The sequence below is a fragment of the Olea europaea genome, chromosome 5 (genome assembly GCF_002742605.1).
Source record: "Olea europaea var. sylvestris chromosome 5, O_europaea_v1, whole genome shotgun sequence".
Taxonomy (NCBI): Eukaryota; Viridiplantae; Streptophyta; class Magnoliopsida; order Lamiales; family Oleaceae; genus Olea; species Olea europaea.
The window spans coordinates 14,234,889-14,253,433 of record NC_036241.1 but is presented as its reverse complement, the minus strand read 5'-3'; the positions used below and the strand labels follow the sequence as shown (position 1 = coordinate 14,253,433).

The 18,545-nt window shown below is 32.7% G+C and overlaps 1 protein-coding gene and 1 pseudogene across 1 annotated transcript; both read right to left on the bottom strand.

Moving 5' to 3' along the window:
- Window positions 1-4,858: 4,858 nt before the first annotated feature.
- Window positions 4,859-6,500, bottom strand: LOC111394752 (NAC domain-containing protein 72-like). The gene is made up of 3 exons (XM_023020725.1): window positions 6,232-6,500; window positions 5,888-6,156; window positions 4,859-5,797 (listed from the first exon to the last, which is right to left on the bottom strand). Exons 1-3 carry the CDS (start codon window positions 6,410-6,412, stop codon window positions 5,219-5,221), a joined length of 1,029 nt encoding a protein of 342 aa, XP_022876493.1. The 5' UTR covers window positions 6,413-6,500; the 3' UTR covers window positions 4,859-5,218.
- A 5,305-nt stretch (window positions 6,501-11,805) lies between these two features.
- On the bottom strand, window positions 11,806-16,701 carry LOC111394277 (annotated as a pseudogene).
- Between the last annotated feature and the right edge of the window lie 1,844 nt (window positions 16,702-18,545).

Here is an 18,545-nt window from a genome sequence, read left to right as displayed (position 1 = left end):
CACTTAAATTATGTTTCAAACATATTAAATCCTTTATGGATGACATCAATAGTCATACCAAATGAGTTGACTATAATATGTTTTAAATTTCATGCATCATCAAGATAACATGATACAGATTCATGGTTTCATCCACCATGATCTTTGCGAATTTTACTATATTGAGAGTCGTGCATTGCATATGTTGACTTTATTTCCTCATTTTCTTTTCGCATAAGCTTACACATTTAGACTTTGCACTGAAGGTTTAGAAACTCAAGTTTCTCTAGTAAATTCAATTTAAGATTGCGTTCCTTTTATTTTGACTAATCATTACTTCGATCAATGTATTTTGATTATTTGCTATATGATGTAGTACATGATGTGTAGAAGTTTTGTCGACAATTTTTTCTTTTCTTTTCGATTCTATTATTTTCTATAATAACATAATTCATTGAGATATCTCAATTATCAACGTATGAGTACATAAACCTCTTCTGAAATTTTATTATTTGTTATGTTTAAATACTCATCAAAAGTATCTAATCCATCAATGGAATCATTTTTGTTAAATGCTCTATTTTTGTTTGAAGTTTCTTTTATTAGAATCGAATATTATCACGCTTCATACATATCATAAATTTATCAAATATAATATTAATTAATTGTCCTCCATAACGTTAATTATAGTTGGAACATTTAAAATTAATGTGTGAAATATTGTTGTTCTCTTTGATCATTAAATATATCTAAATGAGATATCATTTCGATTGTCTTTTTGTGAGGAGTTAGATAACGATGCATTTTTACATTATTTTCAACTTTTTAATTACTCTTCCTAATACGGAGAAGAAAACAGTTCAATTAAATTGACAGTCAATTACCCACATTATAAATTATTACTCATTAGGGTTTAAGATATTTTATAAGGGTGAAAACTAAATTTGGATTTTTCGTCATTCTTTTTTATATATACATATATATATGGCTATGTTTGAGCCACATACACACATTTTTAAACAATGATTTGACGTCATTTCAACCACACATTCTTCAATAAGATAATATTACACGCAAATCTAAAACTTAGTATAATGCTTAATAGCATTCTCTAAACAGAAATTAAAAATACTTTGTTCTCAATAGTAATTGTTAAGAAATTAATTTGAAGTACTTAACAAATAATTTATTGATATTCCAACTAACACTTATTAAAATGTTGAGATTTAGCCCCATTTGGTACTCAATAAATTTCATTCCATTTTTCGCTTTCATATTTTCAACCACACAATTTTTATAAAATAATATTACACGTAAATCGAAAATTTTTCCTTCCTTTTCAACCATTTATTTTTCAAAAAAAGACAACGCATTTTCATTTTCAAAAAGTGGGGGTCAAACAGGAACTTAATCTCACTAGTATTAACAAGACACATCGTCTTGATTGTTTAATCTGAAAATTATGCTCATAATTTAACTTTTGAGCAGAAACTTCACAATCTTCAAGTTGTGAATACCATGCAATCATCTAGTAGATGTATCAAATTCATATATACAAATAATATTTAGATGGTCAATATGAAAGGTGATGGGGTCCCATATATTATCCTAACTAATTTTTAGAAATATAGGGAATTCAATTCATATTTTAACTAATGATGGTCAATGACTTTCAATAAAGAAAATAGATAACATATAGGAATTCACTGGGTTAAATAATCTTCTATTTCTTTGTTAAATGTCCATTTGAATTCTCATTTCATATTATTATTAATCCAGTGATCGTATAACTGGACGTCTCACACATAAAAAATAAGAGTTTTTGAACTGCTAGTTCAAAAAAATGTTTATCAAAATAGTCACCAGAGTTTAGTATAGTGTTCCAATTAAGAATTACAAATTAATATTTATATAGGTTTCTCTTTTATTTAGTGGGGAACAAATTACTAACAATAGTAAATTTGTCCATTCTTACCACACAACATTGACTTTTCTGGATTCTCAAAACAATATTTTTCATAAATATTGATATAAATAAACTAATGCTTCTTTATAAGCAATTTAATTAAAAGTTTGATTCTCTAAGACCAATACAATATTTATATTGAAATATTGAAATTGTGATCTTAAAAAAAATAACAACATAATATTTTTTGAGAATATTAATAAATATAAAATTGTGCTTCTTTCAGAACAACACAATATTCTTCAAGAATAATGATTTTTATTAATTGATTCAAACAATTTTGCAATTTTCCTCTTGAATATTTAAAGATCTAAATTGTGTTTTGTTCCAAAATAACAACTGATTATTCTTATAGTAAATTTATTTAATATAAAAATATGCTTCTTCTGGAGCAATAAGTCAATATTTTTCTAGAATATTAAAATTGTAATATCATACTATTTAGGAGTAAATAATATTCTTTTAAAATATAAATAATGTTGTGCTACATTGTGAACAACAACGAACTATTAATTAGAAACGTTAACTCTTTATGAGCATATTTTCTAATAGAATGTTAATATTTACAAATTTACACCTATTTGGAAGCAACAATGAAATACATTATCAATTTAAGAATATGAAAAAGAATCTAAAAATTGATTGGACTCATAAACTGATGAAATAGTTTTAATTAATTTAATATAGTTTAGTAGTGGCGAACATCAATTAAAATATCTAACTGATTAATCAACTTATAATAATTATACAATCATGAATGACAAATAGCAATGCGTTATGGCCAACCAAGTTTAATGTTAAAATTCGAATCACGTGTAATCAGATTGATTAATCTGTGACGTGATTACATGTATATATAAAAATATTGTTACCTTCTTATATGACTAGTATGCGGCAGCATGATTATATAATAATAATCGTCCCCAAGATATATCTCGGTGGCGCAAAGGACAGGAGTTAGGTAGTTTCAGCCTTGCTGGCAATTGCAGTGTGAGGGTTCGATTCCAGATATGTGAAATCGGACTTTTTGTGGGTACCAGTGTACAGGCAAACTCTTATTCCCTGGGCTGTTGAGGTACATCTCACGATTTACCTCCCTCACGATGCTCCAGGAACGGGACAGTGAAAGCCCTCAAAATTGGGGTTCAATTGATTATATAATAATAATCTTTTAATGCAATTGAAGAAGAAGAAGGGGGGCCGCGGGGAGAGAGAGAGAGAGTTGCATGATTTGTATGTAGCAGAATGGTATGCGGTAATTGAGTACGAAAAGAATAGTATACAGTTGCCTGACGATTTGCAAATAAAGGTAGCCTCTTGATCCATGAATCAATTGATTGGGGGTAGATTCAAGAGACTGAATAATATAATGCATATGTATCAAAAATAAAAATAAAAATCACACATCATCAAATTAATTTTAGTAGATGTGGCAGATGATTATACTTATGAAAATTATTGGCTTCTATATAATTTACTTTGATTTTGAGATAATTTTGCTAAGAACGTGTTATAAACTAAAAAGGAAGAAGAATAATAAAAAAAATCAATAGATTTGTGTGTATTTGATTGAAAATCAGAGTCTCATATTTATTAGGAAGAATTAGAGATAAAATGATAATAAAAATTAAGATTGTAGACATATAATTTTCATTCACTAATAAATATATAATTTACAACCGTGAAAAGATTAAGTAAAATGACAAATTATTACAGGTTGAGCATTTCATTTTTTGGGCTGGCTTTTACCCGGGCCTAACCAGGGGAGCCCATAAAAGGGTTCACCATGTTGATAGGAATAGTGTGATTACAGTTAGGGCCTGTTTGAAAGCACTATTTTCCATGAAAATTTGTGTTGTTTGATACACTGAGTCTATAGATATAATTTTATTTTTTTTTTGACAAAAAGAATCCTGAACTTAATTGTTATTTTCTTTTGCTTCAAAACAAAAATATTGCTAGTAATTAAATTTAAAATATTTATTGTAAAGTTATTTAAGATAGTTATTAAACCAACCTAATATCTTAGTACGACAGCAACTTGATATAACGTTTGCGCAATTATGTTTGGGATACAATTTTGATATTACTTAATCCTTGTTTGAGTTTTTTTTTTTTTTTTGTACGATTAAAAAGTAGCTAAAAAAATAATTTTCCCTTTTAGGATTATATAGTTGAAAATGAATGTGAAAATAAATTATTTTTGATTAATCACTTAAGACCAGAGCTTGGAATTGAATTTTATATCAATTGATCAAACCTTTTAAGAGGACAACAATTACGGGAAAGTAAAAGGGTTGGGTCAAAAATCTAAATAGAATGTGAAAAAGGATATTAGTAAAGTTAAAAAAATGCACATTTTTCTTATGTTTGGCGCCGCAAAGATAACATTAGACGCCAGCTTAGAATGGGAGCTGTGGAATTTTCCTAAAAAGCACGTGTAATTTTAGTTTGAGAGAATCTAATTGTGGATATAACCAGCATATTCTTTTCAAATTTCAATTAACAAAGCATATTCTTTTCAAAATACAATTCTTTTATATTATTCTACTTAGGGAAATTTTGAAAATAAGAATTCAATAAAAAAAATTAAGAAAATAAATATTATAAACCCCATGTTATCCATCTAATTATACGTAGCTCAATAATTAAATCCATATCTCCCATCTAATCAAGACAAACTAAATGTCATGCATGACGTGACTTGACTTTTAATTTTATGGTACTATGGCAAAGGTAGGTTAGCTCGGATCAAATTTTTTTCGATGACACAACCTCACGTACTTATCTTAATGAAAAAGATAACACCTGACTTCGAATTATCGTAGGAAAAATATATGGACTCATAATAAATTATAAGAAATGAGATGAAAGATAATAATTATGATATTAAATTTCAATTGAGAAATTACAAATTTTAATGCCCAACCTACTTAAATTTCTTAATTCATGAGATACTCTTCAAGAGTTCAATAAAATATGAAAATGTACCCAACAAGCACAAGGGGGTAATTTTGTCCTTTTAGATGGATGCCCTAACCCAACCCCACACCCTACTCTAAAGGCTAAACCAACCAACCCAACCCCACACCCTACTCTAAAGGCTAAACCAACCAATGAATCACTTCCATCACAAGGTTCCCTTGCAGCACTACTTTCACAGGAAATCTAAAGCCAAAATGTTAGCCCAAAGAATTCCATGTATTTACAAAATTAACCCCAGAAATATCATTCCTATACAAATTCACCCCTACTCTTCATAAGTTTCACATTTCACTGCCTAAACCCCAAATTTCCCGTGAGGGTCGGGTGCCGAATCCCGAACGGGTCGAGCGAGTTGGAGAATCTCTGAGCGTATGCATTAGCATTCTGTGGAAAGAACCCAGAGTTATTGTCGACTCGCTGAGTTCTGATTCCACTCTCTACTTCATCATCCCCAATGAAAAAATGACCAGCCTGTGGCACAGCAGGGGCATACATGTCATTTTGACCATGGATGTCCTCCATCTTAAGGTTGTTGACTTGTCCATGAGTCTGACTCGGCTGAGCTTGACCAGGTTCAAGCAACGAGTTAAGATTAGCTGGATTGGCCCAGTCAAAATTCCCAGAGCCCAACTTTTGAAGATTGACCTTTTGATCCTCTTGTTGAAATGTCCTCAATGAATTAATTCTTGGAAGAGAGAAAAAGCGGTCATCAATATCTGGTAAAGCCTGCAAAACGTCGTCGTACTGTGATGAAGATGACGACGATGAACCATGGCTATACTCTTTGCTCTGCAGCATGCCAGAATCTGCTGGCTTCTGTCCACTTGAATTCTTCTTGTAAATTCGACACAAAACCCATTCATCCAACTACATAAAACAAAATATACAAAACCACCCATTAGCATAACAGCGTAAAAAACAAAAAAAGATTTTAACTTTTTTCGCAGTCAAACTTACCCTTGTGCTTCCATTTTTCCTTGGGGATTCAAAGAGTCTATATTCATGCATAATCCAATTGGTTTTGGTTCCTTTAGGTGCTTTTCCTACGTAAAACACGAGGGCTTTTTTGATACCAACTTTCCTTCCTTCTGAAGTAATAACCTTATCAGTGCCCGTGGCTTTCCAATATCCAGAACCCGCCACTCTATTTGGCCTCGATCCATTTGGGTACTTTCTGTCTCTGGGACTGAAAAAGTACCATTCTTTTTCTCCGAAGATAGCTTTTCCTTCAAAGAAACACGCAAGAAATCAGAAATGAAATAATAAATATGAATTATAAAGTGAAGAGTTTCAATACTTACTGGGAAGATCCCATGGATCAAATTTATACAAATCAATATCTCCAATGATTTGCAAGGAAAAATGGTGGCCAGCTATTTTCCTGCATAAGTATTGCACCATGAGCTCTTCATCGGTCGGGTAAAACCGAAAACCCGGTGGCAAACTCAATTGTGAAAGAGGATCCATTTCTTGAATACCCATAACTTTCAAATGATTTGCAGCAGCTTTTTGACAGAGGAATTAACAAATTGCTATTATTTCCGAAACCTCTTTTCTCCGAAAACAGAGATCTGGCTGTTATTTATAGAGGATTTTAGAGTAGAAAAAAATTAGAGATAAGCACGGGTGTCGTTTTCGGAGTGTCCAAACATGGGTCCCACAAAGTTTTATCCTTGTTTGAATGCTGCCACGTTATTGTGTGTGGCGGTGAAGCCTTGGACCAAGTGCATGAACCATTGGGTGAATAAAAAAGCTTCTCACACGTGTTTTTTAATTTTTTTCTCACATTAACTTCTACGAAAATTATAGAATCGACATCACTGATTTTGTCTGTATTGAGGTACCACACCATGTTTAATGTGTGACTCGGTCGATTTGTTATTTAGCCCCGTTTGCCTACCATTCTTTTCTTGTTAAAATAAAAAATATAATCGTTATTCATCACATCAAATCATCATATTTGAATTTCTATATTTTGTGTGAAATTCGTAATAATTATATTTTTCATTCCTATTTCTACATAAATAGGAAACAAACGCGGCAAGTTTGCATAGGTAAAATATTTTCACATTTTAAAATCCAATGATTTAGGGTGATGAAAAAAAAATTATAAATTATACTCGATAGACTAGACCAAGTGATGGCTAGACCATAAATTAAGGGAAGTCTAAGCATGGTTGTGTCTCAAACTCAATTAGCTAGCTTGGTTAAGACGAGAATTTACGGGAGTCAAAAAGAAAATCTTCATAAGAATAATTCTTAAAATAAGATCAAATTGACACGTCAAAAATCAATTCACTCTATTATAAATTTTCCAAATAGATCTTGATTTACAAGTAATGCAATCTACTCAACCTTGATGGTATGTCCAAAAATTCACTTCAGTCATTATACTAAAAAAAAAAAAAAAAAATTATTTGTGATTTATAAGTAAGATTATTAGGAGTATATTGAGTTCAACGCAACCTAACAACCCTCAAGTCGACACTAATATAATTTAGAGTCTATTAAGAGATAGTTTATAGAATCATAAGCGATTACATAAATTTGTCAAATGCATAACGTAGAGCACGCGTAAACCATCTAAAATTAAAATGGTTATAACAACTCATTTACTCGTATAATTGATTATAATTATCTCCTCATATATATCATACAATTTTTATTTTATATTAATTTGACTATTAGGATCCTAATTACTACCACTTTAACTTCGGCACATTAATGTTCACTAATTGACGTCTTACTTTTTATAACATATTAATTATTAGACTTTAAGTGAGTACTAATTAACTATTTTTTTTTCAAGTTTAATTAAGAATTATATAAGCCAACATTTTATAAAGGTTGAACCCCAATCTTAAGGGCCCCCACCGTCCCACCCCTAGAGCTTTGTGAGGGATTTAAATCGCGGGATGTGCCCCAATAAGTCAGGGAATAAGAGCTGTCTGTACACTGCGCCTATAAAGAGTCCAATTTCATATCTCGGGAATCAAATTCCCACACTGCGGTTACTAGTAAGGCGTGAGATAACTTCACTCCCATTCTTTGCACCACTAAACTATGTCCGGAGGGCATATAAGCCAACATTTTAAACACTTGGATTCAGGAGAAAAAGGAGATTACACTTATTGAGGAGAAGTAACTTTCAAGCGTGAGTAAAAAACACGTCGGCACAAAAGTGGGTGGTGTGTAGTACACGTGCAAACACGTGTACATAGAAAGGGGGAATCGTCCAGAGTTAGGCAGTATTTTTCAAAAGAAAGGATGGAGAAAGCCAATATAAAACGAAAAGGAAAAGCATAATAATTGGCATCGCAATATTTCGACACGTTACCATTTTATTTTTTTTACTTTATATTTGTATTTTTCTTAAATTTTTTGAGGTTTCTTTCACTCTACAACTTCTGGGCTTGACTAATGGCCATATCTCTAAGCTGTAATCCTCTTTGGGTCAAAGATTGAATGGGAATTGGGATTTTAGGGTTTTGTTTGGGTTGTTTTTGTACTTATGCACACGTGTTGGTCTATAATTTATTGTATTTTTGGAATGGGGCTTAATTTGAAATGTTTGGTTGGTCAAAAGAGCACGTCTCAGTTTTTGAGGCTGAGATTGTGACAAGTTTTATGGGATTTGAAGTTTGCTGTCATGTAATGAATCATTGGATGTAAGATACTTTTATAATATCAAATAAAAGGTTGAACCCCAACCTTAAGGATTTTCCATCGTCCCGTCCAGTCCCGTTTCGTCTCTAAAGTATCGTGAGAGAGGTTAATCGCAGGATGTATTCCAACAAGTCAGGGAACAAGAGTTGTATGTACATTGTACCACCAAGACTCTCAATCCATATTTTAGGAATCGAACTCTCAAACTACGACTGTCAGCAATGTTGAATATATTTCACCCTTATCCTTTGCACCACTGAGATATGTCCCGAGAGCACTTTTATAATATCAAATAAATTATATTTTTGATGGTTTTTGTTGTTCGAATATTCGATAGTAATATACTTTGGTATTTCGTACATTATAATTTTGTATTCTACCACAAGCAATATTCGATATTATTTAGGGGGTTTTTGACAAAGTTTTTGCTAACAAAATTTGACAAGTTTTGATAAATGCGATTTTAAAAAAATCAGTACATGTATTGTTAGTGTGAAAATTATACAGTATCAACGTAAAAGCCTAAAATTTTGTATTTTTCTAAACAACATTAGATAAATATTTTATATCATCTTAAACATTTAATGTAGTATAGCATGTATTTTTATAATACACAGAGATTTATTACTGTGTAGAGACGAGTTCCATAAGATGGAACTTGGTAAAATTATAATTTATAGTAATTTGGAGCTTATTATTATTTATAAAAGTTAGAACCAAAAATTTTATAATTGTATGTAACAACTATCTTAACCAAATTCTACCCAACGTTAATCGTTTAAACAAATACAATTATTTTCGACTGTGTATTCCAACCTCGATGCATTAAACTAGATCACAGAATATCACCTGATTTAAACACTATATCGATATCGACATGAAAAATGAATATATTTCAACTGAACTAAAAATAAATATTTGAACATCTACTATTTTAATTTTGATCATAGCTCTACAAGTAAACTCATAGCACTAATAAACTCTGAGTGTGAATGTGGTTATTGTAGAAAATGGACGTCAAATATAATAATGTAGGTCAAATATAAAGTTGTACCTAACAAGAAATTTAAATAAAATGGGTGAGCTGCCTCATTTATCCGGCACGTGCATATTTCATTATAAACAAAACGTCACGGTTTGCTCAATGCATACTCAGAATATTCTTATTTATTCTTTAAACTAATTGTTTATTAAAAATTAATAAGTAGTCATGAAAAAGGAAAGAAAGTGAAAATCTATTCGATAAATTCGTTGGAAACGTCAAATTGTTTGAATGAAAATAGCAAGGAAATTAAAGAATAGATAAAGGAATAAGCTATTTGGATAATCGAAAAGGAAGAGTTGTAAAGTCTTTCTTAATTGAGTGATCAATATGTGGAAAAGCACTTTAATATTATTATTATTTTATTCGAGAGGATATTTAAAGACCATCTAAACTCCATGTATAAGTACTTTGCTTCATATAAAAATATTATTAGTCACTCAATTTGTTGTGCTTTCTTAATTTAAGGAACGGTTCTTATTTTTATTTATTTATTTATTATTATTATTATTATTTTTTTAAGTTTAAGCTTCTCTAAAAGTGCTCAATTGTACTTCTTTAATCACAAAGAACATTTGGCAAGGCTTTCACTACTGAACTGAGGAGGGTTGCACAAATCCCTCATTGTAGGGGGTCGGGCCCCACATCAATTTTTAAAAAAAGGTGGGGGTGGTCTCTCACATCTGGGAGGGGCCTGTGAACCAAGCCCTGTACCTCCAGCATTTTTCTTCACTATTACTTCTACTTTTAGTAGAGGAGTTTTTCTATTAAACTACATTCAATCGGTTTTATTTAAGGGCGAATTTGACTGTGAACATAAAATTTGCATGAAAAATAAATTTTTGGGAATTCAATTGTCTAGAACTTATTTATATGAAAATTATTAATAAAATATATTTGATTGATTTCGTTTTCAACATAGAAAATATTATACTTGTCTATTTTTTTTATTTGTGGCTAGATGAAAGATGGGGGATAAATGAGAGGGAGAAAGAGTGGGCGAATTAACTGAAAAATAAAAACAATCCCCCCATAAAGAAAATGTTTCCTTTGTCTTTTAGGAAAATATGACCATGTGAGCAAAAATTGAAAAATACTTTTCGTGAAAAAAATTGTCAATCAAACACCACAAAAGTACGAATTTGGGTGGAAAAATACCAATTTCCATTCCATGAAACTTATTTTACAACTTCTGAAAATATATCTAGCTTTCCTTGTTTTGAGGTAAATATTTTCTTTGAGGGGAGGTGGGTTTTTGTTTTCTTCAAAACAAGGAAAATGTTTTCTTTCCTAGGAAACATGTTTCATATTAGTCAAACACACCTTAAAAGTTCTTTTAGTTAGACAATTAAATTTTAGAAGACTATTTATACATATTTGGATGCAGCATCTTAGTTTCAATTTTTAACTTTTCGAAAACCTTACCAAACGTTCACTAAATAACTTCAAACACGCACACTTAGTCCAGAGTGCGAATGCTCAAAAGAATGCCTTGAGAATCTATCGATAACCATTAAACGTGTGTTTGGCTCCCATTCTTTTCAATTTTTTTCACCCATTTTCATAAATTGTAGTCTCCACGTCTAGAACTGGTGATTCAATTTTCACTTACGGCTGCCTTTTTGGCCTTTTCCTTGGAGTGGCCCACATAAAATTCACCCAATGTTCCAAAATTACCATTGACATGTTATCAATGGACTTGGCTTGGTGAGGGTAATTTAGTCCAATCAATTTCCAACGCTCCAATGGGTAACCTGAAGTCTGACACTACAGTTAAACTTTTGCATTGTTTATTAATTGTTTACTGTAGATTAATGAGATTTTGAAAAAAAAAAAAATTTAAAAAATGGCGAGAATGAGGGACAAACACACGCTAATATGACAGCTCATAAATTATTATTTTTAATTATGTGTTGTGTGATTTTATTCAGAAGCGTATAAAACTAAACACCACTAAAATTATGAGTAATGTTATTTACAGTCGCTCACTTTCATAGTCGTCCTACATGACATACATGTGGTGGTTAGTAATTTAATACATTAATATGATAATTTTTTATTGCTTTATGTATCAAATCACTAATTGTCACATGTATATCATGTAGGATCACTACGATAATGAGCGACTACAAATAATATTATTCAAAATTATTGACATGGTTAGACATTTGCCTAATAAGATGCTAGATTAATATGGCAAGAAAATAAATCATCTTTATAATCATTTAGGCAAAGAAACATGAAACAACGAAGGGATACAGACTCCAAACTCCTTACAATTCAAAAAGGTAACAAAATTGTATTCCTTACAATTTCACACTACAAATTCCAACGTGGCAACTGCTCCTCCTGTTCTCAACACTCCTCGCAAAATAATCTCTCCGATGTCTAAGTCAGTGACGAACCTTGGACCTTGATCCCTCAAAGAATTGTGCCTCCACACATACTTCTTTGGGCCTGGTAAATTATATCCACAACATCGAGCATATAGACTACTAGTAGCTGCTTTTGATCGAAAAATCAATCTATTTCATGATGACCCAATTCTCATAAGGGCAAGATAAGCAATGAGCCTATATACCACGAGCATTATAGCCAAGGCAACCAATGAAATGGTTTGTCCATTAAGCCCCATGCTCTTTATTGAAGGGAAATCCTTGCTCTTTATTGAAGGGAAATCCTTGACTAAACACATTCCATTAGCACCACAAGGACAGGCTTCTCCTGGCTTATACTGCGATCCCAACAAAAGCTTGTAAGTATCCTGAGTAATAGATAGATACTTAATCCACGATATGTATTTAGGAACATGTTGAACAAAATATCCACTGGATAAAAGGAAAAACATCACAATCACTATTCCTATTGTAATTGCAGGTTCTTGATCCATGATCGCAGCACCAAGAGCAAGTCCTAGGCCTTGAGAAACTAAGACATTCAATAGGTTAATAATTAAGCCCGAAAAGAAGTTTCCAGGAGCGGGCTTTAAGCCTGCCATCCAGTAGGTTATGGAGAAAAATGTTGTGGAAAAGATTAGCTCCATTGGTAGATCACTGAAAGTTCTTGCCATGAAGTATGATTAGAGTCTGTACATGCCTGAAGATCTTTCTTTCTCGAGCATCATACGTTCTTGAGGGAACGTGAAAATGGCATCGAAGAGAGGAACATAGCCCCAAAATTCCGAGTAGAAGAAGAGCAGCCCCACCTACATTTGTGTTTTTTAAACAGAATCATTAAATCTACTGAAAAATATGCTGATAATGATCTAGAACTAGAATTAGCATGGATTTTGTTGGAATAGGGAAAATAGTGTTACCTGATCTTGCAAGTGACTTATATCAGATTGCCACCATAATAGGCCAGTAATGACAATTACTGCTAATATCTCTAAAATCTCGAGGCCAATAAAGACTCATGCTTTCTTTCTTTCAATCCTCTTCTAAACAAGACTGAAAATTGTTCCCACCAACTTGATGGCCATTGCTTAACATTCTTGTCTTCTGTTCCTTCATGAAAATGGCCATCACATTCTAATTCTGCCTTTGCACTTCGAGCAAGATTAGCCTTATAAGCAGACACCAAAAGCTGCATAATTGAAGCTTGATCTTCCTGTGAATCATCAGTAGTAACTCCTGCAAAAACTGACATTTCATTCTGGAATTTTATTGTTTGGACTAAAAAGTTTTAATATATTTTACATACCATTTGCAAGATCTAACAGGAAATCTGAAGGATTCATGGCAACAGTTGGAGCAAAATGAATGCCCAAGAAGTAATCCATAGCGTTTGAGCCCTTCCCATAGTAAAAGGATTGCCTTTGGACAATAATAGCTCCTTGTGGAACATGTAAAACAGCCTACTGGACGGCTGGTGAATTGTCATCACAATTGTTCTGCCTCCATTAGCTAACTCCCATAATGTGGATACAATCCTTTGAGCAGTCGTAGAATCTAGGCAAAATGTGGGCTCATCTAGAAGCAATATACTAGGATTTATGATCACTTCTTGTCCAATGCTAACCCTTTTCCTTTCACCCCCAGACACACCTCTCATAAAGGGATTTCCTACAACGCTGTCCCTGCAGTGTGACAATCCAAGTTGAGCTATCACAGCTTCTGTGATTATCACCTTTTCCTTTTTACAAAGACTATTAGGCAACCTCAGAAGAGCAGTATATACTAATGTTTCTGTCACAGTCAGGTGAGGGTACATAACATCATCTTGTGCGACAAATCCTATGTTACGCTTCATAGTACTCGAGAAGGGCTTGCCGTTGTGAGTTATTTTAGCCTCGAGATGCCCATCAAGTCGACCTCCAAGTGCTGTCAATAGAGTGGTTTTGCCACTGCCTGATGGGCCTAGCATTGCTAGAATTTCACCAGACAACACCATTCCTGTAACTCCTTTTAAGATGGTTTTGTTGGAAAAAATGAGTGAGCGGCTTACTTTTGGCACAATTTTCGGTGGAACCCGTTGGTCCAATTTGGAATATCAAAGTTGATGTGTGTTCTCCTACGCGAGAACATCGAAGTCATGTATTTATTTGTCAAAAATGAAGCTCGGGTAAATGAGAAATTGGAGTTTAAAGTGAACCATTGGAAATGGTCTATGTTGGTGGGAAAACTTTAGTTAACTTTGTCCCACATAGGAAAAACATGGAAATCAAAACCATTTTGTACATGGCTATGCATTGGAATGATGTGATCATGTGTAGCATAGAGGCTTTCTCCACGTGCGCGCATGGGGGGGTGCAAATCATGGACAGAAATACCCTGTGCACAAGAATGTCGGACCGAACGGAGCAAAAACTGACCAGTTTGGATTGTCCGCGTTATTCTAAAGAATTTGAACCAACTACGAGACTTTTTACTAAACCATTTCAATTCTTAACACGAGCATAAGTAGAACAATTACCAATCTTTAAATACAAAACCATATCTCATTTGGAGTTTTCAACTCAATTCTAGCTGCTAGTAATCTATTAACTAGCACTGATGTCTTCTATTGAAACTTATGTCTGTTTAGGACAAGAACGTTATATTCATATTTTCCGCAATCCCATTCCGACGTCGAGAATTACTTTCTAAATCGATCCAGTCTCACTATCCCTTCATTAAATATAGGAATCCTCAAAGTGATCATCACGGAATTTCAAGCCATTATCATTTGTGAAGTATTTGAAAATATTGATACTAACCAAGAGTAAAGAAAACCCGAAGTCTCTCTCTATCACTATAACTCAATTTAGAGAAAATCAAAACCGCATGTAGAATTGTAGTTATTAAGTAATTGCATGTTGTTATCTTTTGACATTGCATGTGCGAATAAATTACTGCATAAAATTCATACCTTCAAAGTAACAGGACAAATAGCCTTCTTGGAGATGATCGGTCTTCCATTACCCTGTAGCTGCTGAGTCTGCGGTTCCACTTCTACCGTCACCTCTTCTATGTCTTCCCTTCCTCCTCCACCGTCAAACACCCCAACTTCCGATATACATATATATGTCACGCGAGACAGATGAAAGACGGAGAGGGGCTGCTTTTAATGGGCTTGTTCATTTCTGTTTAGGGATCTGCCTTTATATCATTCACTCCTTCGGAATTATCTCATTCTCAGGGAACTTTAGTCCAAAATGATTTCAGTTTCTTGCTTTATGTTGGTACAAACTTTTGCCCTAATAAGTAATTAAGCCCGTCTCACTCTCCTTATTTCAAAACTTTCATTTCTCATACTCATTTTCAGAATTCACACAATAAAATTAGGGAAAATTACAGCAGCGATTCCTAACCTTTTCATTTTTTTATAGATTTCACCTTAACTTTCATTTTATGCCAGTGGAAGTTGTTACGCTCCGATTATATACGCCTCGGATACCGAAGTGTCATCTCACCTTCGAGCCCGAGATCAAGTGGACCCCCCGCAGCATCATTTATTCCGACCTGAAAACGACCCTTACGAAACTTCTCCGAAGTGATATAGCGATTCCTACTACTGATCTGCCGAAACATCTCACCTCCGAGGTCGAGATCAAGTGGATCCCGGTTAGAAGATCCGCCGCTAATTTGAGATTTGTCCTACACCTAAGGCTTAAATTGATTTGACGTCTTCATGAGGCTAGTTGATGTGACTTATCAACTTTACGTCAATTCAACTCAGAGGAAACAAACTGTCCGCCCACTCTACAAACGCGGCTGATTGACGCCTATAAGCAGACGCTTCATACCGTCAGATGTATACACGCGTTCCACATCCAACTGTTCATACCACCTATAAATACCCAAGGTTTGGCAAGAGGCAAAGGTAATGAAACTCTTAATACACAGCACTCCATAACAAGTTTATATATTCTCCTCCCCCTTTATTGATCGATTTGTATAGCCCCTGGGTACTGTTCCGATCACCCAAACCTGACTTGACCGTCGGAGTGTATACGGCCGCCACCACCCCCATTGGTTCCGGCCGTGTGCGCCTGACTATTTGTTGATTGTGCGCAAGGAGGAATACGTGGAGTAGCTTTCAATTGGCCACGTGGAAGGAACAATTTCCGAGGTCAACAGAAGTTACTAACATTTTATAAATATGCACCTGAGGTTTATCTAGACGGAATCGTCCAAAACCCCATCAGTTGACCGGAAAAATTAAGGAATCAACATTCAATAAAATCGTCCATCCAAAAAGATATCAACATTCAATAAAATCGTCGCGATAACAGATAGTTTAAGGAATTTTCCCAATCAACTGGCGGTGTTTTGGACGATTTCTATTCAGATGGACCTTATGTGCAAATTTATGATAGGTTAGGAGACATTCGCTAGCACAAAATAGAAGTTAGGGTAAAGTCTGCAAAAAACGAAAAGATTAGGGATCGTTGCTACAATTTTCCCATAAAATTATCGATTGTACTACGTGTTCATAATAGGTTTATATAATGGTCTACATATACATGATATGGTGATATACGATTGTAAAATTGAGTGAATATTTCTTCTACCAGAAAAAATAAAATTCCCTGCTCAATTTTTGATACTTCATCTATATTTAAACCACTATTAACTGCCATCTCATCTGTATCTAAACAACTATCAACTGCTTATATACAAATAACATTATTCATGAAATATTTTGCACGTAAACCAAATTTTTTCCTATTTTTAACCACATGTTCTTCAACAAAAAATAAAAATAAAAAATCACTATTTAAAACATCATTTTTCCAATTTCTCTTTATAATGACCATCAAATAGGGGCTAAATCATAATGTGCAAAGTGTTACAACATGTTGGCTATAATTAAAAACGTAAATGGTTACTTTTTAAAAGTAAGTTTTTATTTTTTATTTTTAAACATATTTGAATATATAACATTTTCCTAATTATTAATAAAAAAAGTTTCTTATTTTAAAGGTAGATTTTATATTTTATTGTCAAAGTATAGAACTTTTTCTTTTTCAACTTTCACAAATATCATAATTATTTTATTTTAAAATTTACTTATTTGATTATAAGTAAACATTTTATGCTTAAGCAAATATTCTCACACAATGCAATGCATTTTCCTACTTCTTGTCAAAAAGTAAGTTACACTCTTCTATTCAACTGACAATAATTTTAGTTCGAGCTTGATGGTGGGCATGCTTGCTTTACAACTTCCAAGTGTGTTGTTGAAAAAAAAAAGAAAAAGAAAAAAGAATTGGTCATCACAAATGGAGGCTGGCTTCTTTCACGTAGGGAAGGAATAAAACATATATCGCCAAAGTTATTTTCAGCTACAATTGTCAATCTTGATTTGAGAAATACAAGTGATGTTGACATTCTTATAATTGTAAAATTGTAAAAATTCTCTGATTAATGATCTGAATATTTGAAGACGAGAGAGCATGTGGCTTGAATCTTAGTCTTCGAGAATTTGTTTAAAATTTGATTTGTTTGGCACTTAAATTTCGGGGTTTAGACTTGAACTTAAATTTGATTTGAGTTGAAGAAGACTTTGATCTTTTTAGACTTGACTTGAACATATTTGATTCGAAGAAGATTTTGATCTTCTTGGGGTTTATCAGATTTAGATTTAAGAGGATTTCTTTTTTTCCTCTAACTTTGAGATTTCTTTATCACTTCTGTACGACGAAATCTCGTGTATTAAAATACAAAAATTATTACAAATTGTATTTTGATAAATAAAAGTGATGTTGACCTTCTTATAATTGTAAAATTGCAAAATCCTCTAATTAATGATCTGAATATTTAAAGATGAGAGGCCACGTGGCTTAAATCCTGATTTTCAAGAATTTGTTGTAAATTTGGTTTGTCGAGACTTGACTTGTTCGGAACTTGAACTTTGAGGTTTAAACTTGGACTTGAATTTGATTTGATTTGAAGAAAACTTTGATCTCCTTGGACTTAGCGTGAGCCTGTTTGATTCAAAAAAGATTTTAATTGGATTTGAGAGGAATTCTTCTCTTCTTCTGGTTTTGGAATTTTTTCAACACTTCGTGGCGTTCTCTGTCTTTTTTTCTTGCTTGTTTTCTGTGTCCCGTCTTATGGACTATTGGTTTTATTTATAAGGGAGGGTTTTGGTAATTACTCAATTATATTTAATTAAAAGAGATAATTGAATAATTATAATTTTATTTATTTGTTTGTTTATTTTATTTGTTTGTTTGTTTATTTAAAATGTGGTATGGGCTTTTCGATTTTTATGAACTTTGGTAGACTTAAGATTTAATTGGGCTAATGATTTAAATCGACCCAATCCATTTTATTTTATTTACTTATTTATTTTTATTTTTATATCTACAAATGCCCCCTCAAAACTTATTTATTTATTATGAAATAAATAAAATAATAAATCTTGATTTTTTGAATTTCTTGATTTTGTTTTCTTTTATATTATTTTTTAATTTAGGAT